The 27,695-nt window shown below is 40.7% G+C and overlaps 1 protein-coding gene across 6 annotated transcripts in view; it reads left to right on the forward strand.

The window, feature by feature from the left end:
* Positions 1-27,695, forward strand: part of camkk1a (calcium/calmodulin-dependent protein kinase kinase 1, alpha a) — a 92,208-nt gene that overhangs the window by 24,821 nt on the left and 39,692 nt on the right. For 3 of the 6 annotated variants that reach the window (XR_013802975.1, XM_079652336.1, XM_079652339.1), the window contains exons 2-4: positions 13,693-14,144; positions 23,205-23,252; positions 25,407-25,460. Coding sequence is in view for 5 of the 6 variants with exons in the window: in XM_079652336.1 (XP_079508462.1) it covers positions 13,818-14,144; positions 23,205-23,252; positions 25,407-25,460 (429 nt within the window). In the remaining variant the exon portion in view is untranslated. Of the gene's footprint in view, positions 1-6,362; positions 7,113-7,152; positions 7,692-13,692; positions 14,145-23,204; positions 23,253-25,406; positions 25,461-27,695 lie in introns of those variants that run through there. The other 3 variants (XM_079652338.1, XM_079652337.1, XM_079652340.1) reach the window with 3 other exon arrangements.

Raw genomic sequence — 27,695 nt, forward strand, 5'->3', positions numbered from 1 at the left:
CTTTGATATTTAAGGCTAAAAATTCTAGTTGTTTGCGGATTGATTTGGAAACCAACTTGGTTACACAAAACTTATTTTTCACATAAATGGCAACGCCACCACCTTTATTAGGTAGTACGATATACATTGTAACCATTTAAGGAGATGTCAGAGGCCAAAACTGGCTAATATTGCTGGGCGGACCAGGGTTAGGTTGTACATTTCCTGATAGCAATTAGGGATGGGAATTTGAAAGCAAATGTATATTCGAATATTCGACCCCCCAAAATACGGTTAACCGGTTAACCGAAATGTACATATCCTATAAAAGAAAAAATTGGGTAAATTTTATTTTTTTTCAATAACTTTTGGAAATAAATAAATACATGTTCAAATAAGTATAGAAACCAAGTCGAATTTGTCAAATTTATTGAACTGGTGATCACAGTTTGACAGCTATAGGCCTACAGCTTTCATGTACGGAGGCGATCCACAATCAGGCCAGCTGTAGAGAAGACCCTCTCAGCTGGAACGGAGGTTGCGGGTCGAGCAAGGTATAGATGAGAGTAACAAATGCGTCACTTCCGGGCAAAAATAACGGCTCCGCCCACTTTTGGGGGAAAACAATGCTGTCAGTTGAACGGCGGTCAATACAAATTCTGAAGTTTTTGCTAATCCGATCAGAAATGTAAGAAAACCGGAGATTTTTGGTTCTTCAAAGAGCCCGATTCCAATGGCCAGACAGGCAAACAATTGCATTAAGCCATTAGAAATAGACGATCGGGCTCGATATATGGTTAAATATAGCAGTAGGCTATCGATTTTCATAGATTAGAGTAACATCTACGTCACTTTAAGGCCCCGTCCACTTTTGGGGGAAACAACGGCTGTCATTTGAATGGCGATCGAGCCTGAAGCCAGAGATCTTCTGTTACTGTCCTTTCTTCTTAGAGGAAGTACAGAAACACGTAACTCTGGATTTGTTTTAATGTTTGAGATGCAATAAACGAAACAGCAGCTTTTTAGCATGATACAACTATTATGTTCCGCCCTATACAGTCTATGGTTCCGCCTCACTCATGAGAGTAACAGCTGGAGAAATTACAGCCTCGCCTACTGATTTTAATTTAACCATATATCAAGACCGATTGTCAATTACCAATGATCGAATGTAATTGTTTGCCTGACTGGCCATCGTAATCGAGCTCTTTGAAGATCCAAAAATCCACGGTTTTCCAAATTTTTTATCGGATGGGCAAAAACTTCAGAATTTGTATTGACCGCCATTCAAATGACAGTGTTGTTTTCCCCCAAAGGTGGGCGGGGCCGTAATTTTTGCCCGGAAGTGACGTAGGTGTTACTCATCTATAGTATGTAGGCCTATATAAGTTTAATTTGGCATAGTTTGCACTCTACACCGCACTCACTAAACTGGTCGAAATATTTCCACACATTACTCCTTTTTGACGCCATGTCTGTTGTGTATGACTCTTCTTAGAGTGTAAATAATTACCAGACTCTGACTGGTAAAATATGTTGAATACCGGCAAAACGTAATCTCTCCTGTCAAAATGTCTATGTACTTTGCCGCCACACACGGTTGCCAAGCAGCGCTTATTGTTGTTTAGGATGGCCACTCATGTGTCGCGTCTCGAGTGTTGACAGGGGCGGGGGAGCACGCTCATGAACTGTTAGTGCCGGAACCTCGCAACGGCTGTGGAGCGCATTTGGGCATAAGATGAGGTTTGAGTCTGCGTGATCTGCGTGTATGGAGGGGCAGCAGCCATATCATTAGCTAGAACTAGCTAGATTTGATGGATTTGGACATAAACGCGAGTGAAGTATAACTGGACGCGAGAGAGCAGAGGCACGGGAAGGTATTTTGAGTGGGGGTGCTGAGGTGCTGGACTCCAGTGAACACTATTAAGGGCACTATAGAGCACGCACAAAAAAACTCCCCACACGCAGACACACAGTAAACCCGCTACTGTTACAATGAAGGCTCGATAATCAGCTCACGGTATATAGGCAGGCAGTGCTGGAATTGGGCCGGTACTCACCGGTACGCAGTACCGGCACTTCTGATTTTTACCCATGTGGTACCGGCACTTCTTACTGAGTACCGGCAAGGTGCCGGTACTCAGTAAAATGCCGGTACTCAGCCGCCGGCAATATACGTATATATTGTAAACGCAACGCAGCGCAAATGTGGGTCTGACTCTGCCTCACAGAGGGTGACTGGCTGTCTACATGACGTGGCCTGCCGACATTGCCACTTTCATACAGATCATACTAATGCCCTCGATTGGTCTCTGTGTGTCATTCAAGCTCGGGAGGGTGTGTGTTGGTGTATGTGTGGCGCGAGCGAGCGAGAAAGCGCGCGCACCGGTTACGTGTATTGTTGTTAGCATCTGGTGCTAGCTAGCTGCGCTAACGGATATAAGGAGCTGTTTCAACAGCAAGGTGGAGGGAGAGTCCTTTGCTGTCAGACTGAGAGGCTGATAACTACAGCTCTGGTGAGGTAAATTACTCTCTGAGTCTTTAGATAGTTAACTTAGTTTAAGTTATCTCAGTGGGTCTCAAACGGTTCGGTCACTATTTATGTAAACACATATTTCCATTTGAGGGGGTAGTGATTAGTAAAATATGCATGAATAATACAAACAAAATGTTAACTAGGTGAAAAAAGGTAAGAAACTTGTTGAGAGCTAAAACTAGTCTTTGCTGTTGCCTCAAAGAGGAGCAGGGGGAAGAGGAGGGAGACAGGAGAGGCCGATTCAGGAGCCCAGACACAACTACAGGACTGTCTCAGAAAATTAGAATATTGTGATAAAGTTCTTTATTTTCTGTAATGCAATTTAAAAAAACAAAAATGTCATACATTCTGGATTCATTACAAATCAACTGAAATATTGCAAGCCTTTTATTATTTTAATATTGCTGATTATGGCATACAGCTTAAGAAAACTCAAAAATCCTATCTCAAAAAATTAGAATAGTTCCTCAGACCAAGTAAAAAAAAAAGATTTATAACAGCAAAACACAATCAAACATTTGAAAATGTCCATTAATGCACTCAGTACTTGGTTGGGAATCCTTTTGCACGGATTACTGCATCAATGCGGCGTGGCATGGAGGCAATCAGCCTGTGGCATTGCTGAGGTGTTATGGATGCCCAGGATGCTTCAATAGCGGCCTTTAGCTCATTAGCATTGTTGGGTCTGGTGTCTTTCAGCTTCTTCTTCACAATACCCCACATATTCTCTATGGGGTTCAGGTCAGGGGAATTTGCAGGCCAATCGAGGACAGTAATGCCATGGTCAGTACACCAGTTACTGGTGGTTTTGGCACTGTGGGCAGGTGCCAGATCATGCTGGAAAATGAATTCCTCATCTCCATAGAGCTTTTCAGCAGACGGAAGCATGTAGTGCTCTAAAATCTCTTGGTACAAAGCTGCATTTACTCTGGGCTTGATGAAACACAGTGGACCAACACCAGCAGCTGACATGGCTCCCCAAACCATCGCTGACTGTGGGAACTTCACACTGGATTTCAAGCAACTTGGATTTTGCTCCTCTCCAGCCTTTCTCCAGACTCTGGCGCCTTGACTTCCAAATGAAATACAAAACTTGCTTTCGTCTGAAAAGAGGACTTTGGACCACTGTGCAACTGTCCAGTGCTTCTTTTCCTTAGCCCAAGTCAGACGCCTCTTCCGTTGTCTTGAGTTCAGAAGTGGCTTGACCATGGGAATACGGCTATTGTAGCCCATTTCCCGGACACGTCTGTGAACAGTGACTTTTGATACCTGGACTCCAGCTTCAGTCCAGTGTCTTTGAAGCTCCCCCAAATTCTGGAAGCGACTCTTCTTCACAATGCTGTTAAGGCTGCGGTCATCTCTCTTGGTTGTGCAGCGTTTCCTGCCACATTTCCCCCTTCCAACAGACTTTTTGTGGATGTGCTTTGAAACTGCACTCTGTGAACAGCTTGCTCTTTGAGAAATTTCTTTTTGTGTCTTACCCTCCTGATCGAGGGTGTCAATGACGGTCCTCTGGACAGCAGTCAGATCAGCAGTCTTCCCCATACTTGTGATTTAGTTTACTGAACCAAGCTGAGTGTTTTTCAAGGCTCAGGAAACCCTTGCAGGTGTTTCGAGTTAATTAGACGATTCAAGTGATTCGTTGAACACCCTACTAGTATACTTTTTCATGATATTCTAATATTTAGAGATAGGATATTTGAGTTTTCTTAAGCTGTATGCCATAATCAGCAATATTAAAATAATAAAAGGCTTGCAATATTTCAGTTGATTTGTAATGAATCCAGAATGTATGACATTTTTGTTTTTTTTAATTGCATTACAGAAAATAAAGAACTTTATCACAATATTCTAATTTTCTGAGACAGTCCTGTATAAATGAACCAAAAACAAATAAATAAACAAGTTTCAATGTTTTTTCATATTGGATATTGTATGATATTGGTTATGGCCATGTACTTATGATTTTATGATTATTTAAATGTATACATTTTTGTTTCATATGGGTGTAGTCTCTTTATTTCCCCCTCAAAATGCACCAGATTGATGCATTTAAGTCCAACATTTAAAAAAAAAATCTTACCGGGGGACCATGCCCCCGGACCCCCCTATAGGATTTGAGGCCCGGCCCCACTGTTCCCAAATAGATTTGCAAATTGTTTTAAATAGTAACCCATCTCCATATGTTGCTTTTTGGGTAGTAGATTTAAACTAGAGGGCTATCACTTTGTGCAGCAACGCTATTGACAAATAAATCCAGCAAAATGGCACAAAAAACTGGTAGTGGCCTCAGGGACGAGGAGTCATTTAACCAGCCAGTAGGAGTCAAGCTTTACTTTCTTCTATATCCATAAAGAAAAAGTAAATCTGTTTACAGTTGTTTCATATGGATGTTGAGAGGTATCCATATATCTCTTCATTTTGCTCTCAAAGTGCACCAGATTGATGCATCTAACTTCAATATTTAAAAAAAATAAATCCCGGGGGAGCATGCCCCCGGACCCCCCTAGACTAGAGGGTGTCAGGTCCACTCCCCACTTATAAAAATAGCACTTTACCACTGCACCCCCTCTAATCTCAGATGCACCCCGAGTCATTTTGTTTAAGTACAGTGAGCCTTTCTAAAATATACAGTAAAGAGACAAACCCACCAGCATTATAGGATATACTATGACTTTGTGCCAAATACTTGATGCTGATTTAGAGTACTGGCACCTTTTTTATTCCAATTCAAGCACTGTAGGCAGGGGTAAAGTGCTATTTTTTACGAGTGGGGAGCGGACCTTACCTCCTCTAGGGGGGTCCGGGGGGATGCTCCCCCGGGAAGATTTTTTTTAAATATTGAAGTTAAAAGCATCAATCTGGTGCACTTTGAGAGCAACATTAAGAGATCTATGGATACATCTCTCAACACCCAGATGAAACACAACTGTAAGCAGATGTTCTTTTTCTTTATGGATATTTTACAAATCACTCCCCTTTCAAACTGTATTCTTGTTTTACTGCCATATAGTATTTCATAACTGTTTTTCCTTTATTCTCTTATTTTTTTTATAACTATAATGATCATATGAAGGTGTGCCGCGGAAATAATCTTTTGAATAATTTTTGACCAAACCGTTTGAGACCCACTCAGATAACTTAGACTAAAGTTAACTATCGAAACACTCAGAGAGTCCTTTAGCTCACCTGAGCCTCTCAGTCTGAGAGGAGAGCTCTCCTCCAGCTTGTTGTGGAACAAACAGCTCCGTATGTCCGTTAGTGCAGCTAGCTAACCAGATGCTAACAACACGGTCCCTGCTGCTGGCACCGGTCCCTCTCTCTCTCCCCCTCTCTCACACACAGTAAATGCGCTATTTCCGCACACACACAGAGCCGCGAGCTTGAATGACACAAGCACACTTTTATTTCCATGCAACTCTCTGATTGGTCTGGTGTCTTGCCTCTGTTGCATTCACTGAACACGGGAAATTACAGTCCTGCCGTCCTTTCTAGTGTCTTGATGAGATTCACGTAAAGCACGGTTAATGTATTATATTATTGAGGTAGAATTGTCCGGGGCTACAGAAAAAACATTCGGGGCAGGCCAAAATATTATTTTACCAACAATGTGGAATTTATTGGCTACATATTACACAGATTATGCACAGCGGGAGCGGCAATAACCGTCAAATAATAATTCAGACAGGGGAGCTCCGCACCCCCTGCCTGCCGCTAGGGGGTGCTGCAGCGCCCTCAGCACCCCCCTTCCCGCGCCCATGCGAGAGAGAGAGAGAGATCAGCAGCTCTGCCCACTGTGAGGGACCGGTGAGCGGAGCAAAACACACCTTTAGACGTCACCTAACCAGTGGTTAATTTGAGCCGGATCCTGCCGGAACAGGATCCGGCACCTCTTCATTTTGGCCACCCTGTGTTCCGGCACCTATTTGGGCAGATCCGGTACCTCTCACAAAAAATAAAAATAAAAAATGGTTAAAATGAAATAAAATATGCAGATATTAATTTACAGAAAAAATCCCAAGAATTTTATGTCGTTTATTAAGATTAAGATTTGAAAGAGTCGGAGATCTGTGTTGACGCACTGAAAAGCTGGACCAACGGACAAACGTCTTTCACTTTTGAAATTCGCCACATGAGGAGCACGTCGCAGAGAGGAAGAAACGGTGATTCAATGCAAGCATGTCAAAAAGACAGTTACATTTACTGTCTTTCTTCAAAAAGAAGGAAGAGGTAATAGACACTTCAAAACGAGTCAGAAAAGCCTCCACAAGCAGCGACGAGGGCAGCTGCAGCGGTCATGTTGATGGTCAAAACCAGGAGGAGGTTAGCGCCGCAACAGCTAGCCAGCTAGCTAACCGACAGCTAGCCAAGCCCGGGCAGCGGGTCAGGTTCACCGCCAGCCGGAACAGGAGCCAGCTACCGTCAGCCAGGTGGACCACCAACAGCAACGGGTGGGTACCCTAGCATCAACTAGCCCGGTACAACAGCCGGAGCAAGAGGCGAGCGGAACCGCGACATCAGCTGGCTTACAGCAGGAAGATTCAGTAGGAGAGGAGAGCGCATTGAGCGTAGAAGAGTGTGGGACGTCCAGCGACAGGTCAGTTTTTTCTAACTGTGGCCAAGAACTTGGAGGACCGTATGTTATCTCAAGGAGGCCGGATGCCAGATAAAACTGGATATAACAAGTTCATTGAGGAGTTGAAGGTGCTTTATGCACAATACTGGCCCGAGGACGCAGGTGCGCTGTATGGAGAGACTGAGGTCGAGTCACTGTGTCAGCGCTTCAACATTGCCAACCCGCGCGCAGTCATACGGGCCTACAGAACGTACAGAGACTCAGATGGTAAAGACACCCCCGATGAGCTGATGGAGTTACTTGTTGCTGTCAACAGCATTCCCATTGCAAGTGCTGAATGTGAGCGCGGATTTCCTCAAATGAACTTGATTTGCACTCCCAACCGTAGCTCTTTGCTCACATCCACCATGTCATCTTTACTCTTCCTAAATCTTGTTGGACCCCCCCTGGCTAAATTCAATCCAGTCCCGTACGTGAGGTCCTGGGTGGCCAAAGGACACAGAACTGCAACACAGACACACGCAGTAAAAGCAGAAAAAAAGAGATAGAGGACAATCCGGACATGCTCGTGATGTGGGGTGTTTTAAACAACTAAATATGGTGAGCAAACATACTGTCTATTAATAGGCCGCCGTGCCAATCTTTGAATAGGCCTAATAAATATTTTTTTTACACGTTAAACCTGTTGAGAAATTAATTGCTGGCTGTATACTGAAGTCCCACCTGTGGTGATGTGGGCATTTGCCTATGTTGTGCGTACTAGCCTAACAAATTATAAATGATCGTCATAACATTTATACCATAGATACTATTTGAAATTGAGGCTTGTAAGTCCCACAGCGTTGCAAGTGGACATTTTCATGTTGTTTTCAGCACCTTTTCTGTATACGTTCCGGGACCTGTACGCGTCTCGTCATCCCTGAGCTGTCATATGTACTTTGCGTTCCGGCACCTTATGATTTACAAATTAAGCACTGCACCTAACACATTTAGCTATGGCACTGTCGTATACATTGAATTATTCAATTTGATCAGTTGGAATCAACTTAGGCATCCCTCCCAAAAAACAAACAAAAAAAATATAATTAATAACTCATATTCGAATACCTGAATAATTATTCGAATACCTGAATAATTTCGAATATTCGATTAATCGTTCCCATCCCTAATAGCAATAATAACAAGGAAACCAGGCATCTTTTCCTCTAAATCGACACACATAAATTGTCATCTACTTTAAAATCACCAGCAAAGTCTGCGAAAGTGTGATTCGAGCTCAGAAGCAGCTCTGAAGAGCCATCATAGCAGGCAAACAAAAAAGACAAACATATTTTTGCCGAACTGATTGTCTGTGACAAGGCAACCGGTAATTGTTCGCGTAACACACCCGATCCTTTGCAGGGGATGCTCACTGCGGGCGGCAGAACAGACCTGAATCCAGTAGACTTCTCAGGATGACTAGAGAACTTCTCACTGTCCAAAACAGTTAGCAGGCATAGCAGAATCACGATAGGGGCCATTTTCCCAGACCAGCACAGCATCCGTGATGTTTTTTGGGCAAATCCTCCTCAGCAGCAGCACAGGAAAGGCGAAGGCAGTCTCCAGCCCGAACGTGGAGGCGCTCCGGTCTCTCCGCGTCCCTCTTCAGCACAGCAACACACGACTTGTGGAAGCAGGCCTCCGCTACAGCAGAAACAGGACAGGTGGAAATCAGGACCAAGCCCGAAAAACGTGGAGCCGCTCTGTCGGATCTGCGACGTCTCCGGGGCACAGTACAGTTGGACGCAGGCCTCCGCTACAGCAGTACAAGACGCGGAGAACGTTCAGGCCACTCCGCAATGCCCTCGGTGCAAATCCTCCTTTCCACGCCGGCGGAAGAGAGGCAGGCGGATGAGTAAAAACACTGCCAGATGAGGCACTACTGCTCTGATCGATGTTCCTGTCGATTGAAACGCTGTAAATGTTTAGCATTCAACAACAATGCAAGCACAATAAATGACGTAAATTCTAAAATTTAGAAGTGAACAAACTAATGCATATACAATTCCAAAGTTTATGACAACAATCATTAGTAACCATACAAATCCACTTATTGTCAACACAAAAAGTGCATCAGTGCATCTACTAAAACGTTTTGTTGAGCCTCTGTATGCTGCTCTTGAATGATTAATTAATTCAGAACATCTTTAGCACCCTGGTAGTGCTACATTTTTATGAGTGCTCTGATTATTATGCATATCATTATGTATTTTTTTATTGAGAAATTGTCTTCAATGTGTAGTTGCTGCACAAAACAATCATATAATGCAATAGCCTGCATATGAGACCTTTTAGGGAACATGAGTAAACAACAGTCTACTGTATATGGTGCATAATAATAATAATAATAATAATAAAGGTATCAATAATTCAAGGAAGGCTTAGCCTTCTTTTAACCTAAATGATACGTCGCCCCTGCTAATGTGTTTAAACCGTATGATTACTGGATTTCATAATGCAAAGGAAGTTAATTTGAAAGCAGTGCCCTTTCAATTAGACACTCAATTCTTCACTACATTTCTTCTCTAATGAGTTTCGATTTTCTTTTTGTTATCCTGGGAACAGTGGAGATAAAGATGTTTATAGCCTCTGCAGTGTGGAAGTCTATGATCCTTCTTGCTCTGAAATCAAAGATGCAAATTGCATCCCACAGAGTCCCAGCTCACACAGACCCATCAAAGCGTCTAATGTATGCACACCGCCTCAGCATGAACAGGCAGGACTGTAAATGTTTAAAGTTTGACCATCTCTGCAGGAGCGCTCAAGGCTATAAAAGACTTCATCTATATTATTCCTTTTGATTAGCTGGTATTAGATTACTTTGCAGTATGTGTATCAGGTGTAGATTAGCCATGCACAGCCGTACATTTTCTTTGTAGTCTTTCTGTTCCACATGCATTTTAAAGAAAATTCAAGTCTACCCAATGCAAATGTGTAACATAATCAGTCACAAGCATGCTGTACTTATCATCAAATTAATTGGGAATGTAAGAAAAATTCACAAAATCCTCTGCATGCTGTATTGAAGAAGACTGTAAACTCCCTATTGAGACCATAAATGTTTACTGAGGTAATACATTGATATTCTTCATTATATAATCCGTCATTTCCATTTAAAAAGTGCAATCATTTTTAACATTGGCCTCACGTATGTGTCAGAGGTTGATCCTTTAAAAAATTGCAATTCTGATTGTCTTCTAATCATATCGTTGTAATCAGTGAACAATCACAGTGATTGTCTGTGATCTTGTAGTGTAAATTGGGATGATGATCTTGATAACAGTCAAAAAGAAATGCATTGCTGCCCAGACCAAAGATAGGGCAATGAATTGTATGCTTTTCACATACAGTCATGCCCTCTGCTCTAAACATCTCTCCATACTGCATTTATGGAGATGAACATAAATAACCGCAAATCTGCAAGGTCAGACACTTCTATTGGCTGAACTACTGTAGGCTGCTTTTATCTAATTTTAATATACAGTGCACTGCCTCGATGCTGTGCCTGCTTTGTGTATTTCTTCAAATACCCCTAAGGACATAAAGAAAAACATCAAAATATGCAAGAGCAATATAAATGGACAATGAGTTGATGAACACATTTCTTTGGGTGCGTTCATGTTCCAGGTTTCTCCGCTTTCCTTGCCAGCAAATCGAGGATTCATTTTGATTTTGGCAATGGATGTCTCTGTTTGCTGTCTACACACAACAACATGATGAGGGGGACAAATACAAGCCAGGTTAAGGGTGAAAGTGGTTTACTAATGGAACCAAATGGAATCATTTGTTCAGCCTCTACAGCCCACTCTCTCCTCTTACTGTAATTGGCTCTGCTGAAGCTTTTCCATCCCTACTAGTTGAAGATGGCAGCTATTGAAAACACTTCATATTCAGATGGGGATTGAAAGGTTTTCTTTGTTTAATCAGTCCATTTTCCATTCCCCCAGTTGGTTTACCTAATTAAAGAAAGATGTAGCACAATTGCAAGCTTGAAATATTGATATGTGTTGCTGCGGCACCATATTTTGTGGCGTCAATCTTCTTAATTAATTTTCCATTAAGGGCACAATACTGAGAAGTTCAATATAAGCTTGGAGCAACCTTCATGGACCCCCCCTGGCCTTCCTTGGTAAAACAATCCTGTTCAGTGAATTAAGCTTCAGCAACACCCAATATCATTTGTACAGCTCCGCATTTCACCAGTACAATAAATATACAGAGTGGAATTTTAACACAAATGTATAATAAAGAAGACACACATTAATTGCTTTAAAATGTCCCACAAGAATACAATTGAATGTCAAACATTTAATACGAGTTAATAATAATAATTGCCCAAAAACTTCAATAGAAAATAAAAAAGTTAAGAAATAACCCTAATTAATAATAAAAATAACAATAAAATACAATTTTTCTCTTTGTGCATCTTACATAAATTGCCCACATTACGCATATTTACATGATTGTAGTAAAAGAGTTAGGAAGTTGCTTAATGGTGTAAATATTGCCTAAAGAATATCTAAAATTATCTTGCTGTGTTATTGTTAGATTTGATCACGCACATAAGACATTTGACATAAGCAATTTTTTATTATTTCACCAATCAAAAGTAATTTAGATGAACAGTTGGTACGGTGGCAAAACTGAATACGTTATTAAAATAAATTACGATAACTCCTCATCCTCTGTTCCCAAAATATATAATTTATAATAAACAAGAGTGGATCATAGGCTTTTTAAAGAAAACCTGCAACAACCTCAATGTTTTTGAAGCTTTTATATAAAGACAATAAATAAACATAGCATATAAAGGAGGTTTATTTCAATGTTATGCAGGAAAAAATATTGAATGTGATAAAAGATTGTCCTTTGTAATGAAAATGTTTGGTTACCTGCTTCAGTAAACAAATAAAGGTCTGAGTTTAATAACCAGACCACTGCTGCTCCTCCGCCTCCCATCCCACTAGGATATTGCTCACACATGCAGCAGGCTGAGAGCCACCGGTTTTAAGAGACTGATAATAGCTAGTTTGGCAAAGAATTAGCAAAATGTGACAGTTCCCTTTTAGTTTTTGTTCAAATGAGTCAGGAGTCAAACAAAGCATTCATCGCTGCTGCTCTCCCACTTTAAATAGATTAAATAACCATCTGGAATATGTAAATGTGGAAATTAGAATTGTGTGTGAGTCATGGACAACCAGTGGGCCTCTACCTGACACACAAGTTTAATTGTATGACACACAAGCCTTTATATTTATTAATACGGAATTCAAGGATATTTCTGGAAAATAATAGATAAAACCTGCTATTTCATTATAATAGTATAATGTTCTCCAGGTTCACCAGTGTCACCAAATCCAAAATAATATCTAGTTAATAACTTGTTTTTGATATACTGTATGCCCAGCCCTACCTTGAGCCAAGTTACAACATTTGTGGTTGGTATTGAGCCATGGCTATGCAAATGGCTGAATGAGTGTGACCCACCTGGACAATGTAGAGCACAGGGATATTTTTAAATACCCTGACACACTTCAGGAATAGCATAACATGGCCCATTTACTGACCACCTCTTGTCTAATAACATCAGAACTGTCTCAAAAAAGCCACTTCGCTGCATTCCAAATGCTACATAGACTGATACTATTTGAGTGGCTTTCATTAGTATTGAATGACTGGGGCTCACTTTGCATATCTGTGTTCTCCCATCTGCAGAACAAAACCTGGACCAGATGTACGACAGACCTTTGATATTCCCTTTATGTGGCAATCTGCCTCTGACTAGATTTTCATTACAGATGAAAGAGAAAAAGCACATTAAACAAATCCTGCTTAAAAGTCTGGTTACATACACGCAGTGTTTTTTTGTGTTTGCATTTCTTTGTGTGCCAGTCCACCCACAAGCATTTCATAAGCAAGCAGAGGGAGCCATGCGCAAAGGCATAAAGCACACTAAGCCTTGCAGCATTTGGGTTGGGTTTTATCAGCGGGGACATTAATTTCAATTTATGAGTGCATGTCCAAGTAACTTGACCCTCAAGACCACCCACACAGAGGCGGAAGGACTTTTGGTTGATTAAACTTCAGTCTCACAGGTTCTTTCTCAGCAAAATGTAGCCAGCAAAACATCTGGTATTGAAATGAAAGGTTTACCACATATTTTGTGGGTGACGAGCAGAAAATAGATGCGAGACAATTCTGGAAAAGAAACATGCTTATATTGTGGAAATACGAGTCAGTTAAGGCAAAAGTTATTGGGCTTGAACAGTTAAATTATACTGCTTCAATTCAGTGAAATGACCCCTCGCCCTCTTGCTTGAACCATAGGAATTAAATGTAATACCTGCTGGATATCCGCATATAGACATTAGCATTTAGCTCAAAGCATGTATGTTCTTACAGAGCATGGCTGTATTGTTGTAATTTTAGGCACAAAAAACAATATTAGATCTGTCAATTTCTTTAACAATAATTTAAAAAAAGGATGACTCAAGTTATTTTTCTTGATTCAAATGTGGTAATATTCTTTATCAACTCACAACCTCTCCTTCTGTGTCCCCAGCTCCGGTGGGAGGGTGAGCATTGCGACCGGAGGCCGGCCCAGGTCACGTTGATGCTGGTGGGCGCTCCCCGGTACTGTCCCCGCCACCTGCTCCAGCGCTGCCCCCACCTCCCGGCCCACCCACCATGGCTACGAGCAGTGACCCTGGCCGTGAGCGGCTGGACCCCGACTCTGACAAACAGACCGGCAGTCTCACCGACATCATGAGTGCCATGACCACAAAAGACTCTGATGGCTCTGCTACCAACGGCGTCAGGAACGGCGTGGCTCAGCAGGAGGGGGCTCAGGCCAAGAGGACCCATGCTTTGCGACCTTACTTGACCGGAAGGAAGCTGTCGCTGCAGGAGAGAGGCACCTACATGTCGTCAAGAGGAGGGTACACGCACATTTCCCCTCGTGTGGCTCGCAGGCCATGCGTGGAGTCCAAACGTGTGTCCATATCAGACGCCCAGGTAAGGAAGTGATTTCCTTTCATGATAATCAAAAGTCAGCATTATAAAAGTGATCCAATTAAGTAAGAAGAAATGGTAAAAAAAACTAAATAAAACAAAGATTCCCTTTTAATTCCCTGTATTTCTCAATATATCTGCATTATCACCAAATATAGGGGAGCAGAAAGCCAGTGGACAACATGATAAGAAAAGTGTGAGAAGATGTGCACACTAGTCTCCCATTGGCACCCATCATGGAATCATGCCTTTGTTTAATAACTAATTTATGTCATCATTAGCTTCTGCCACTGATGTGTAGCCTATATAATACACCATGTCCTGCACTGTGAGCACATGTTTAAAGATGTGAGAACATTTTCCTATGATGTTGGCTCTGAGAACAGCCCCTTTTACTCATCAGACATTCATGAAATGCTTTCTAGCCAGCCTTTTGCTGCTGGAAAAACCATTAAAGAAGAGTATGATAGAGGTGGGTGCAGCTAATCACTTGCCAGGATAATAATTTGGAACATATTTTACTGTGTGCATGTCTGCTTTTATAGTAATATAAAATTCTACCATGGTCACAGCAACATTTCATCTATTGTAATTTACACACTGTAGTTTTAGATTAAGGCTGTTCCGGTTTGTTTGGAAAATGTACATGCCTGTTGCATTTCTGATATAATGCACGTTCACAGATGTTTAACAACTTAAACCATTATCTGCTTTATTACCTGTTTTCTACAGTCTAAGGGAGGTGATAGATACACCTTATTGATGCAGTTGTTAAACCTAACCTTATTGGATTCAGAACATCTCACCAGAGGACTGCAGTTGAATATTAGCATACACTGGCTAACACTTGCATATAGCTGACATATAGTTTAGGTTAGTTATAGTGAGAACAGGGAAAAAGCTAGCCTATCTTTGCCCACATTTTGTTATTGTTTCTTACTACTCAGCTAAATATAGCACTGTAAAAGGAATTGCTTGACATTTTGAGAAATATCTGCAGAAATTGACACCACTAACATGTAGCGCTATGAAACATTTAGCTTAGCTTAGGTCAGGTAGCATAAGAACAGGGGAAAAACTAGACTGTCTTTGTCCAGACCCGGAGGGCATATGATTTTCATGGGAGGGCGGACAAAACCGTCATGTGCATGTGGCGGTGCCAGAGATTTTCTTTTGGGGGTGCTGTGGGGTAGTTTGACGTTTCATAGAGGGTGCTCAAACATGTAAGGTTTCCCATTAGTGTACCAGGGTGCTACAGTGGAATTTTCTACTGCAAGACTCCCCACACACACAGTATACCCACGACTGTTGCAATGAAGACTCAATAATCAGTTCACGGCACGGTAAGCAGGGGAAAAGTGCTACTTTTTTTAAGTGGGGGGTGGACTTCACCTCCTCTAGGGGGCTCCGGGGGCATTTTTTTTTTAAATATTGAAGTTAAAAGCATCAGTCTTGTGCACTTTGAGAGCAAAATGAAGAGATCTATGGATACATCTCTCAACACCCATATCAAACAGAACTGTTAACAGATTTACTTTTTCTTTATGGATATTTTACAAATCACTCTCCTTTTTAAACTGTATTCTTGTTTTACTGTCATATAGTATTTCATACCTGTTTTTCGTGTATTACTCTAACATCACATACATCGTAGCATTAAAGTTCAGTTTATTTATAATTTTAAAAAATACAAATATTTTTTAATTTAATTTTTATAAATAATAAAAAAAAGTTTTTATTGGGGGAGGGCAGGAATGTAAAATGGGAGAGCCTGGCCCTCCCACGGCACCGGGTCTGTCTTTGTCCAAGGTTTTTGTTTCTCAGTACTCAGCAGTTATTTAGCACTGTGAAATAAATAGTTTTACAAATTTGAGAAATAGCAATGATTGATTCCACTCACATGTACAGCTAGGAGACATTTAGCTTGGCTTAGGTTAGTTAGCGCGAGAGCCAGTGAAAAAACCTAGCCTTTCTCACACCAAATTTTAAACAAAACACCAGCTAACACATCTATAGCTTAGTAAATTATTGTTGGGTGCGTGGAAAAGGTAGGACCCAAAAGCAGTATTAACGAAAAATGAGCTTTATTAAATAACAAAAGCTGTGGCAAAAAAGACAGTATCCAAAAACAAACGAGCAGCACAAGGAACACAGACCGTGGAATAACATGGAGGGGAAACAATGAACCGACATGGAACACAGGGGAAGACTAGACTAAATACACAGAAGGGTAATCACAGGACAAGACACAGCTGGGCAGGGGAAGGAGAAACTCAAGGGCAACAGGTGAACACAATGAGACAATCAGACACACCAGGGACACTAACGACAGGGAGGAGGACCAGACAAAACACAAGGAGGAAGACAAAACACTGAATGACAGACTTACAAAACCCATAACCAGACAGACAACACTAAAACCGTGACATAAACCTAGGAGTGTGACAATTATATCTGTCTGTGGGGTTTCCTGGCAACCAGTGGAGAGTTCTAGCAGTCACTGGACCCAGCTAAGAAATATAGTCCCGCATAACTCCTGAAACCTCCTGTAAAACGGAAAAGTACTGTGCATTTGGCCAACATCATTTGGAGACAGCCGTATATTGCGTATCAAAAATGATGACTACAACTATTGACATAACATAGGAAACAAGCTGAAAGCATCTCTATGTGCTAACCCATTAAAAACTAAGAGCATACTGCGGCTGTGGGTGATATACCGAATTTCCATTTACCTCTGACTTTCTTCCAATTCAGAGTGAGCATTAAATATTCATAGCATCTGCCAGGCTGTGGAACCCCTCTGATTTGAACAGACTGCTGCCACAGACTCCCAGACCTGTCATTGTGTCCTTTCCGATCTGGAAATGGAGTTGCAGCCTCTCGCACTGAACCATGAAAAGGACTCATGTTGCTTGTATTTCCCTGCTCTCTCTGAATCTACAGTATACAACAGCAGAGGAAAAAAAGAGAGTCAAAAGTACTTCTTGAATGCATAAACATCAGTGATGGCTGACATTTTGAGTTTATTCACTGTTTCTCAATATAACAGCAGTCACCACATTGGAAAAGTGCACATGCATGTTTTCCCAATTGGTGTCAGATTCTATTTCTCCGACCCTCATTAAGGACAGTGAAATGTAATGAACCCAATTGCTATAAACCATATCAGGATAATCTGCGTCTACAGATTTGGTTTAACTAAAGCACCAAAACTGTTCACTTCTTTTTCTTTCTCTGTGGCAGAAAAACTTCTCTTTGGTTCTCACTACTGACTTTCTCATCCCATTTTTAAATGTCTCTCACTCTATTTTGTACACATACAATTATTGTGTACAATTTTCTTTCCTCCTGGGAAGTGGGAGGATTTCTTAAGAACCCATACACTTTTCTGTTTTGTGTGTTCAAGTTAGGATTAAGAGAATTCAGAGAAAACCGACCAAAATCATGGGGTTAAATGTATGCCTTTTAAGCAAACTGCACCCAATAGTAGGCCTAGGCCACAAGGCACACATCCAACGTTATGAAAGACATGCAAGGTTACATTTCCAGTACTGAGGTTTAGGCTCAAAGCTAAGTGGAAGGGTTACGTAATTCTGTTAGTTACACACTTTTGCTTACATATTCCAAATCATAGGGATACACTCAACTGACGATTCGATACGATTCACGATTTTAACAGAATGAGCTGCGGACAAATTATGACTGAAAAATATTTCTGTATTTATATAAACTGTACAAAACGACGTACATGTTCTCATCAAAAGTGCAACTGAAACTGTGCAACTGTATTTTATCTTAAATAACAAAAATATACATAATTGGATTTTGAAAACAAATCTCACATCAAAATGACACATTTATTTTTATTTATGGATATCTTACTAATCACTCCCATTTTAAACTTTATGTTTATTTATTTACTGTCACTTAGTACACATTGGAATTATTTCTTACCTTGTTTTTTACAACTATATTAAATAGATAAAGGTGTGCATTGGAATTATTTGTTTACATAGATGACCAAACTATTTGAGACCCACTGAGATAACTTTAGACTAAAGTCAAAGTGTTATCTAAACACTCAGGGAGTCCTTTACCTCACTGAGCTAGTTATCAGCCTCTCAGTCAGACAGGAGAGAGCTCTCCCTCCACCTTGTTATAGAAACAGCTCTTTATACCCGTTAGCGCAGCTAGCACCAGATGCTAATAACCATAGATATATATAAACAGGGGTGCACACAACTTTCTCAGTGATGTACTCAGATGAGTACCTGGAGTCAGTGTTTGGTACTCCAACTTCCGGCTGCCCTCAAAGTTCCCATGAAGCCCTCTGTATCGCGAATATCAGCGGGTGGGGGTGCTAGTGGAGTATGATGAAGCCCCCTGTATCGCGAATGTCAACGGGGGGGGGGGTAGTAGTAGTAGAGTAGTAGTAGAGTGCAGAGCTTTGTGACCACAGAGCGTGTGAACGTTGTGATCAGCTGTTTTAGCGCAGTGCTGCTGTACAGGCCGACGTTAACAGCAGCCTTGTCTGTGCACACGGAGACCAACTCCGTCGTCCGATGATCTAACCGCCTTCTGGAAAAGCTTCACATATACATCGGTACGCAAATGCGCTTTGTGACACAAGTGACGGTACGCATTTCAGATTGTTGCCGCGCATGCGTACCTGCGTACCAGTTATGTGCACCCCTGTATATAAACACTAGATGACTCACCCGCGCTGCTGGCCAATGGAGACCGACGTTGCCACATGGCGGCCATCTTGCCACAGGCAGCTCGCTCATTCATAACATTATTTCTACGGTGCACTATTGAAATAACCGTAGATTGCTCAATTTTCAACCAATTTTCAAATGGTTTGGTTTGTTATAAACATCAAAGATGTAGTTATGATACAGCATACTTATAATTATAATCATGAACTGTTTTTTTTCAACATGTCTTGTTGTCTCCTGTATCATAGCCATGCTATTAACATTTATAATAAACCAAACCGTTTGTAAATCAGTCAAGAGTTCAGCGAGTTAAGAGTATTTTTGTGCAGATCACTCACCTTACAACAGCTGTAGCAGCAGTAGTTGTTGACTGTGGCAAGATGGCCGCCAGTGAGCTACGCTGGCGACTCCCCCTTGAGCCATCTAGTGTTTATATATATCTATGCTAATAACAACAACAATCCCCGTAACTGGTGCACGCTCGCTCTCTCTCTCTCCCTCTCTCGCTCGCTCACTCTCAAAAAAGGCGCTCATGCCACACACACACACACACACACACACACACACACACACACACACACACACACACACACACAGAGGATGTGTGCTCCTCCGTGGCGATGACGGCTTGCCTTAAAAAGTAATAATAAAAATACATTTGAAATTCCCCTGTCCCCAGTGGAAATTACGCCCATCTTCCTCGGCGTCACGGATGTCCGAGTTATCCAGTGTGTCGATTTCACGGGCATTTCGTTGGACGTTTGCACTGAGGAGAGCAGCTGCCACGACAAGTTGTTGTTCTAGATAGCGTTCAATAATGTCCAGACTGTTGTTCCAGCTAATCAAATCAAATCAAAATGAGATCACGTCCTGTGCCGTTTAAAGAATTGCGTCGCGATTCATTTTTTAGCTCAACCGATTTTAATCTTAACTCATCTGTACCGATTTTTAACCGGTTCACGGTGCATTGTTACATCCCTAAATCAACAAAAAAAACGTAACGTTGACTTTTGGTTTCACATAGGACATTCGTTCTCTTCTTGGGTGGAAGTCTCATAGGCAGGAATTAGGATGCAATGAAAGTGTCGCAATTTTTTAAGTTATTTTCAGTCATTTTAAGTTTATGTGGCAAAACTATATGGATAGCTTTAGGAAACACACCACGTATTGGTTCAAAAATAAATAAACGTACTAGCCTAAGTTTGTTACATGGATTAGTTGTGTTATGTGACTTTGCTTACATAGGCTACGTCATTTTAAATAACTGTACCTTGAATATAATGTTGAGTTTTTGGTTTCACACAAGCGACACCACTCTGGTCTCCTGGGTGAAAGTCCTGTTTGTTTAACCAGACAATCCTCCACTCAACAATATTAATATATGATGGTGAACTGAACCCTCATGATGTGTAGCAATTGAAAACCACTTTTAAAAGCTATTTAATGGCCTGACATCATCCAAAGGGAATGGAATAGAAATGACCGTGACAATATTGGAACATTTAACTGTGTGAACTGTAAGTGTTAAACTTGAATATAAAAATGTCTCTACCCGAAATGTCTTTGAAAAAGTTCAGCCACAAAAAGTTTACAATTGTATCTGTTACATCTGACTAAGTGTACAATAAATTAGCAGCAGCAGATGCAATTGAAAATTACTAACTTTGGCAGCCCCTCAAGCAAATATTAATGTTAGTGTCACAGTTCATTAGTAGAGTAAATGATGTGCTTATCCTGACATTGTCATGTATTCTGGACACTGATACAGAACTAAATATCTGTTCATTTGGTATTTCATCTTAAAGAAAAATCTTATTTTAGTTCCTCAACCCAACCCAAGGAAATAAACCATCTTATTCTGCAAGGCTCTCACTTTGCTACAGCCAGGATACCGCTCTGTAAAAAAATATTTAAAATGAAAGGTTTAGGAAAGGATTTTACACATACTGTACTGAACAGGTTTTAAATATTATCCAACACAAATTCCTTTTTTTATCACATATACATCCTGAGGCAGGTATCCTCATCATTCATCATAAGAAGGAAATTAATGGCCATTGATTTTTGAACACCACAGTGGCAGTGATGCATTTGTTATGCACTGATATTGATCAGAGGTTTCAGTAATGGATGCAGGGTGGGATGTGGAAAGGTTTCTCACTGAGGAAAGACAGCGCTGGTTATCCAAGCAATAGTCCAACATAACAGTGTGACCGAAAAAGCCCTCTAAAGATTTATCTGAGCCCTGTGGAGCATTTATCCATGTGCATGTGTGGCAGATGTATTTAAGGCTTTCTGCATGGCCTCTTTATCCATCAGGCCTGACAGACAGAGTATTAACTGCAGTGGACGCTGAGCATGTGCTGGCAAAATGTGAACCCAATAGAAGTCCTCTCAGACAATCCCCACTGCTCTTTTCTTTGGCTTCTCCTCATTTGACTTTCCCTTTATCCTTTGCCGACCTATTTTTCTACATTCTCTTTATCTCTTTTCAACCAATCAAAGCATTCTTTAAGAAAAGGTTCCACAGCTACAAAGCCTCCACCTACCAAAGCGCTGTCCTCTTTTTCATCTCCAACCCTTTCTCATAATCCCTGCCCACAGTACTTCACACCATTATAGCCCACAGTGCATAACCCTCAAATGCACGATCCTTGCATCTCCCACAGCACAGCCACGCTCAGTACAAGCTACATAACCAGAGACTTATGTAACCCACTACATAATGTCATATTTTCTAAAATACCTTGCCTAGTGGAAACCGAAGTCCTGCACCATACAGTACTTTCAATCGGTGTGTTTATTACATCTGTGTTCTTATAACTCTGATCCTGTTAACGTTTCCCTGTATCAAGCCTCAGGCCACTAACTGTAACTGCTTTCAATACATTTTCTCCACAGCTTTATCCCCTTTGTTTTAACTGCAGTACATGATATATATTCCAGGGAATAAAGTGTTTGCCAATAATGTTAAATGTATATCATTATGTATTATTCCAAAAATTAATAGATAACCAAATTCGTTTTAATTGACTTTAAAAGCACAGTAGACTATTGGGGAGAGACTAGTTAAATGTAATTATTACCAGGTACAATTACTTGGAAACAAATATGTAATTAAATGATAGTTGTATATCAAAAAGGTTGGTGTTTACGAAGAGGTTACATCCACATGTTTTCTTTTTAGGACAAAGCTTACCAATTTAACATTGTTTTGCCACTGATATGAGTTTAAAATCTATATGTTTAGGGAGATTCAAGCTAGATTGCCCAGTTTAAAACAAGTAATTAAAAAAAAAGGAGATGAAAAAGCAGGCTATGGCCGCACCAAATAGTCTCCTAAACGTTAGCCGGCTAAAAAAATCTTAGTCCAGCAATTTTTCAATACTTTTGTAGTGTCAGCCAAAATCTCATCAGACTTCATTCTGGAGCTTTTGGGCAGGAAATACAAAAGGTATGATCATTTTGAGCGTGGAAATATATCTAATTATATGTACAAATAATTACATGTAGCACAATCAACCATAATGTTACTTATAATGTTCATTCTCAGCCCTGGAACTGAAACCATTTTGTGAAGCCAAAAACATACAATATTAATAATCATAAAAGTGCAACGACTAGTAGACTAATTGCTTGAATTGACCATTACTAATCTACTAGGAAAATCTTTTGTCAAGGACAGCCCTAAATCTTGTTGACTGGTGAGCCGAACATGTCGTCGTCGATATGTACGTTTTCACAGATACAAAAGAAGATGACTCAATTTGCAATTTGAAATACAAGCTTTTTTATGCATCATATAGAGACATATAGTTCAGTTAGATTTTGTTAAGCCCATAAGATATTTAATAATTCACCCTAGCATTTCTTACTCTAAAGGCCAAAATTATTTGTTATGTTATCTGCAAATCCATATCGTGCATCCCTAATGTTCTCTGCTTACTTTCTGCTCATTGACTCTGCTGTCTGTGTGCACCCCATGCCTCTGAATTGCCCCCCCCCCCCTTCCCACGTCCTGCTGTGGTCTGCTCCTCTCCGCCATGCCCCTGGCTGACTCTGTGATGTAGCAGCGGTTGCTATGGAACTGCAAATCAGCCATTTAAGCAGTAGCACTCTAATGGATTTGCAGACAGTAAACAGAAACTACAGACTGCATCGTTACCTACATCTCTGAAATAAATGACTCTCAGCTCGTATACACACACAGACAGCGGAGACGCTTTGTTCCCGTACCAAAAGCAGCCCTGTTTCTCTTTGCTTTGGATGATCAAAGTGCCTGTCATGTTTATGTTGATGATTTAGTTCCTCATGTCCCCCATCTTTTCTGTCCCCCTTACAGGACTGTATCCAGTTGAACCAGTACAAGCTGAAGAGTGAGATTGGAAAGGTGAGTTTTCTCCTTTTTTGCTGAATTAGGAGTGGTTTAAGAAAAGAGAAGATTGACCCTTTGCCCTTATTTAGAAATTAATTTGGTTAGAAACACAATAATCATAGCATGTTAGCTGTCAACTGTAATGCTAGCGGATTCATTTACACTTGTTTTTTTTATTATTTGGAACTAATGAGATGAAAATTACTATAGTAAAAATCCTTCTTATCAAACTCTGTCAACGTGGAAACTGTTGATTTCAATTATTTATATTTATGAAATGTTCATACAAAGGTTAGTCTGATCGTTATCTACATGACAATTAAAAGAAGAAAAACAAATTGTTATTAAAATCCCCTTTAATGCTCACCACTTATCCTGGAGTCTTGTCGTGGGGGAAGCAGTTCCATCAGTGCCCCAAACTTCCCCTTTCCCATGCCACGACTGGGGGGGATTCCAAAGCGCTCCCAGGCCAACCTGGAGATACAGTATAATCCCCCCACCTGGTCCTGGGTCTGCCCGTCTGCCTCCTCCCAGCTGAACGTGCCTGGAACACCTGTCTAGGAAGATAGCTAGGTGGCATCGTTACCAGGTGCCTTACCACCTCAACTGGCTCAGGGATGACTAAACTTCTCGCCTTATCCCTGAGGGAGATTCCAGCCACCCTCTGGAGGAAACCCATTACAGCCGCTAGTATTCACAATCCCATCCTCTTGGTCAGGACCCATCCTTCCTGACAATAGGTGAGGGAAGGAACGAAGATGGACCGTTAGATTGAGTGCTTTGCCTTATGGCTCAGCTGTCTCTTCGTCACAATGGCTGTACAATTTCTTATTGAGATCAATTTGACCCAGACTGACATGCTCACTGGGGTTTTGAAATGTACCACTGAAAGTAAAGGTGAAGCTAAAGGAAACTTCACTATAGTGCTAAATAAGTAGTCAGAGGATCACCAGAGCTATTAGGATTCATCATCAGGGGACTATGAATAGCTGTACAGAAAGAGTACAACAATCCATCCAAAGGAGATATTTCCATCTGGACAAAAGTGGACAGACCGACTATCATCAAGAGCCTCACCATGGCCAGCATGGCCATCAAAAACAAACTGTGTGACAAAATCACTAGATTTGATATCGTAAGGAGGATGAAATAAAAAGCACAACATTCAAAGAGTGCTGTAGAATTCATGTGGCGTGCTAGACCATTTCAAACTCCATAGAAGACACTGAGCGGCGGCATTACTAAATCTGACAGCACACCAGAACGACTCAGGGTTTTGCATTTCAAAAAGTGACGCTTGGAGATAAACTCTGCAGGGAATTCACTGTGGCAGCAAAAGAGATGGAAATTGAAAAAACTGGATAACTGAAAAGAGCAAATCTTTTTACACAATAAGGCAAGACACAATGTGTTTTTAGATGACCAAACAGCAGATATATGGCCTATATACAGCAGCAGTATTGTTTGATATTAATGTAGTTGATATTTAATTTAAAAAAAAGGACAAACATCAGATTGATATCTATATGTACACTTGATCATATCTGTGTTTAGAAATTAATCAGTGATGTCCTATTCTCTATTTTTAAACAGAGTGAATCCTTGAACACTGAATTGCTTCTGATTTGATCCGTTTTTAAAAATCTTAATTTGGAGGATTTCACACTCTAAAGCAAACAAATTGATTTTTGTGTGTCTATGAGTTACTTCCATTCAGTTACCATCAGCCAGCTGGCAAATTTGGCCAAGCAAGACATGAAAAGTTATATAACGCGCAAACTTTGTTTAATGTGTGTGTGTGTGTGTGTGTGTGTGTGTGTGTGTGTGTGTGTGTGTGTGTGTGTGTGTGTGTGTGTGTGTGTGTGTGTGTGTGTGTGTGTGTGTGTGTGTGTGTGTGTGTGTGTGTGTGTGTGTGTGTGTGTGTGTGTGTGTGTGTGTGTGTGTGTGTGTGTGTGTGTGTGTGTGTGTGTGTGTGTGTGTGTGTGTGTGTGTGTGTGTGTGTGTGTGTGTGTGTGTGTGTGTGGTTGCCGCCGCCGTCGCCGCTTCTCAAAGTAATGATTTATGTGGTTTCTAATCTGGAGCATGAAAAATAACATTGCATTTTCGTTTAGTAATGTTTTACTGTGAACAAATATACCCACATCTTAATATGTGTTTACTGCATTGCAGGGCTCCTACGGTGTGGTTAAACTTGCCTACAATGAGGATGATGACAAACATTATGTGAGTTCTTGTTTTTTATTCCATGCAGCAACTCGTCTCTCAGTTTGAATCAAGCCTCTCAGTTTGTATTGCAAAGCTTTACGTAGTGTGTTAATCCTCCCATAGGGGCTCCTTTCGGTAAAATGACTATTTGACTCGCCTACTTAGATTTTTTACTATTTACCTTATGTGAGAAACTGCTAAATTACTAAAACGTTTGCAGTTTGGACTCAAAACGTCTTTACAAAAGGCGGGGCCTGGAAATACTCATCAACAATTTATCCAATCATCATACATTTGAGTGGATATGTTTAATCTGTGTTGGGGAATGGGACAACCAAAGCATTTTCATGCTGACCCCAAATCTGCATCTCAAACCCTGATTAGCAGAATATCACTGAGATCTGAAGTATCGTAATTATTTAATGTGGGTGTGGCCTCATTAGGCAGGAAAAATAGTGCCACGGCGACAATGCTGCATGCAGCTTTAATTAAATATTATCCCACAAATTACACACCGACTAAATCAATAATTTGACACAACAAATTGATTCAGTGATAAAGGATCGTTTTGCTTCCACCGAGAAAAATGTATCAGTTCTACTGAATTGTTATGGCTGGTTTTTATACTGTTTTTCATTACTTTATTATAGGTCTCAGATATATATAAAACATGTCTCTGAAGTGTTTTGCTCGAAATACCAAAAAGATCATGCATTGCAGCATCCCATAATCCCCTCTGTTTCAGCCCTGTTTCAAAAGTGCTGATTCTGCATCTGTAGCTTTTAGAATAAGGAGCCACGCCCCTCTGAGAGATATTTGGTTAAAAAGAACACAATGGTGCTTTAGGAGGAGATTCAGGTGATAAGGTGGGTGGGGAGTTACCTTGGTTGGTGATTGGCTAATGGTTACACAAGCAAAAACATCGTTATGACATAAAGTGGCCAAAATCTGATCTGCTCATTTTCAGACAGGTTTTTTATATAAATAGATCGGGACGAAAAGTGAGCCAATCTTTTTTCCTGAAACTTTCAGAATCTCTTTACAAAGAGGGGACATATGTTTATGTATATAAAAGACATGAACAATTTGATTTTGCATAATAGGTCCCCCTAAAATGAAAACGGCTCTGGTCGAGGTTTGTCTGTTCACATTTTCTTTTCAATTAACCAGTTTTTAAACACCTCTAGAGCTCATACCTTGTTCCTTTTAGTTCCTTTAATTTATTTGTCTCATCTTCTTGTTGTTCTTGTTCACTTCTATTGTCTTTACTGGGGGCTGTGTAGACATCCTGAATCTTAAGTTTCATGCTCTTAAAAAATATAAAAGCAAATCTTCAAACATTTCCATGTTTTTGGTGTTTTTCTGAAAGAGGAAAACTAATCTGTTTTTTTGGCCACAGCTGAAGTTGTGGATCAATATGATTGCACATAATCTGCCTTGATCAGAGCGTCCTCAGCAACGGTGTCCTTTCCAAATGTCCAAAATGGCCAATCAGAATTGAGTATACAATTGAGCAATGTCACATGATATTAACAGATCTTTTGATTTTGTTTGTCCCTCCATCTTGTTGCTTAGTTGTTAGTCCAAGGCATGTGTTGCCTTGTAAGAAACTTGGAAATGAAAGTGACTTGTGGTGCTTCTTAAAGTGCTTCCAAGACTTTATGATCTATTTTCCAAGCAGTGCTGCTGTTGCTTTGATTGCCGGTAGCTGCTCAGAGGTCGGTTCAATCTGGATGTGAGCCAGTAATAGTAATTTCAGGTGTTTGCATCAAGGTGATATACACTTAAAAGCTTTGCAAACCCTGTAAGCATTTTTATGTTTAAACATATCTCAGCTGTCACGTAAAGTAACAATGAAAGTGTTTGGTTGAGTCATGCGGACTACAGCTGCCAACCCTGGATGTGTTTAAGATGTACTTTTGAACTGGAGCCAGTGAGAGCTCCGAGCTAAACACAACCCAGTATTAACATGGCAGCTTGTAAATGGGCTGCAGAACGATAAACAACAGCGGTTTATGTAAGGCCAGAGATTAACCCTGTAACATTAGTGAAATATTATAACAAGTGAGAGCTTATAGAGACTTTTCGTCTGGAGGAATAATGACATGCAGCTTTAAATAATGTCCAACTGTAGAACTTCAATATCAATATTTTTGGTGCAATATTGTCCATAAAATGTGCATTTATTGCAGATTGTCCATAGCAGCGTCATACCTGCCAACCCTACCGATTTGGGCGGTAGTCTACCGCTTT

The sequence above is a fragment of the Notothenia rossii genome (assembly GCF_949606895.1).
Source record: "Notothenia rossii genome assembly, chromosome: 9".
In the NCBI taxonomy this organism is placed as follows: Eukaryota; Metazoa; Chordata; class Actinopteri; order Perciformes; family Nototheniidae; genus Notothenia; species Notothenia rossii.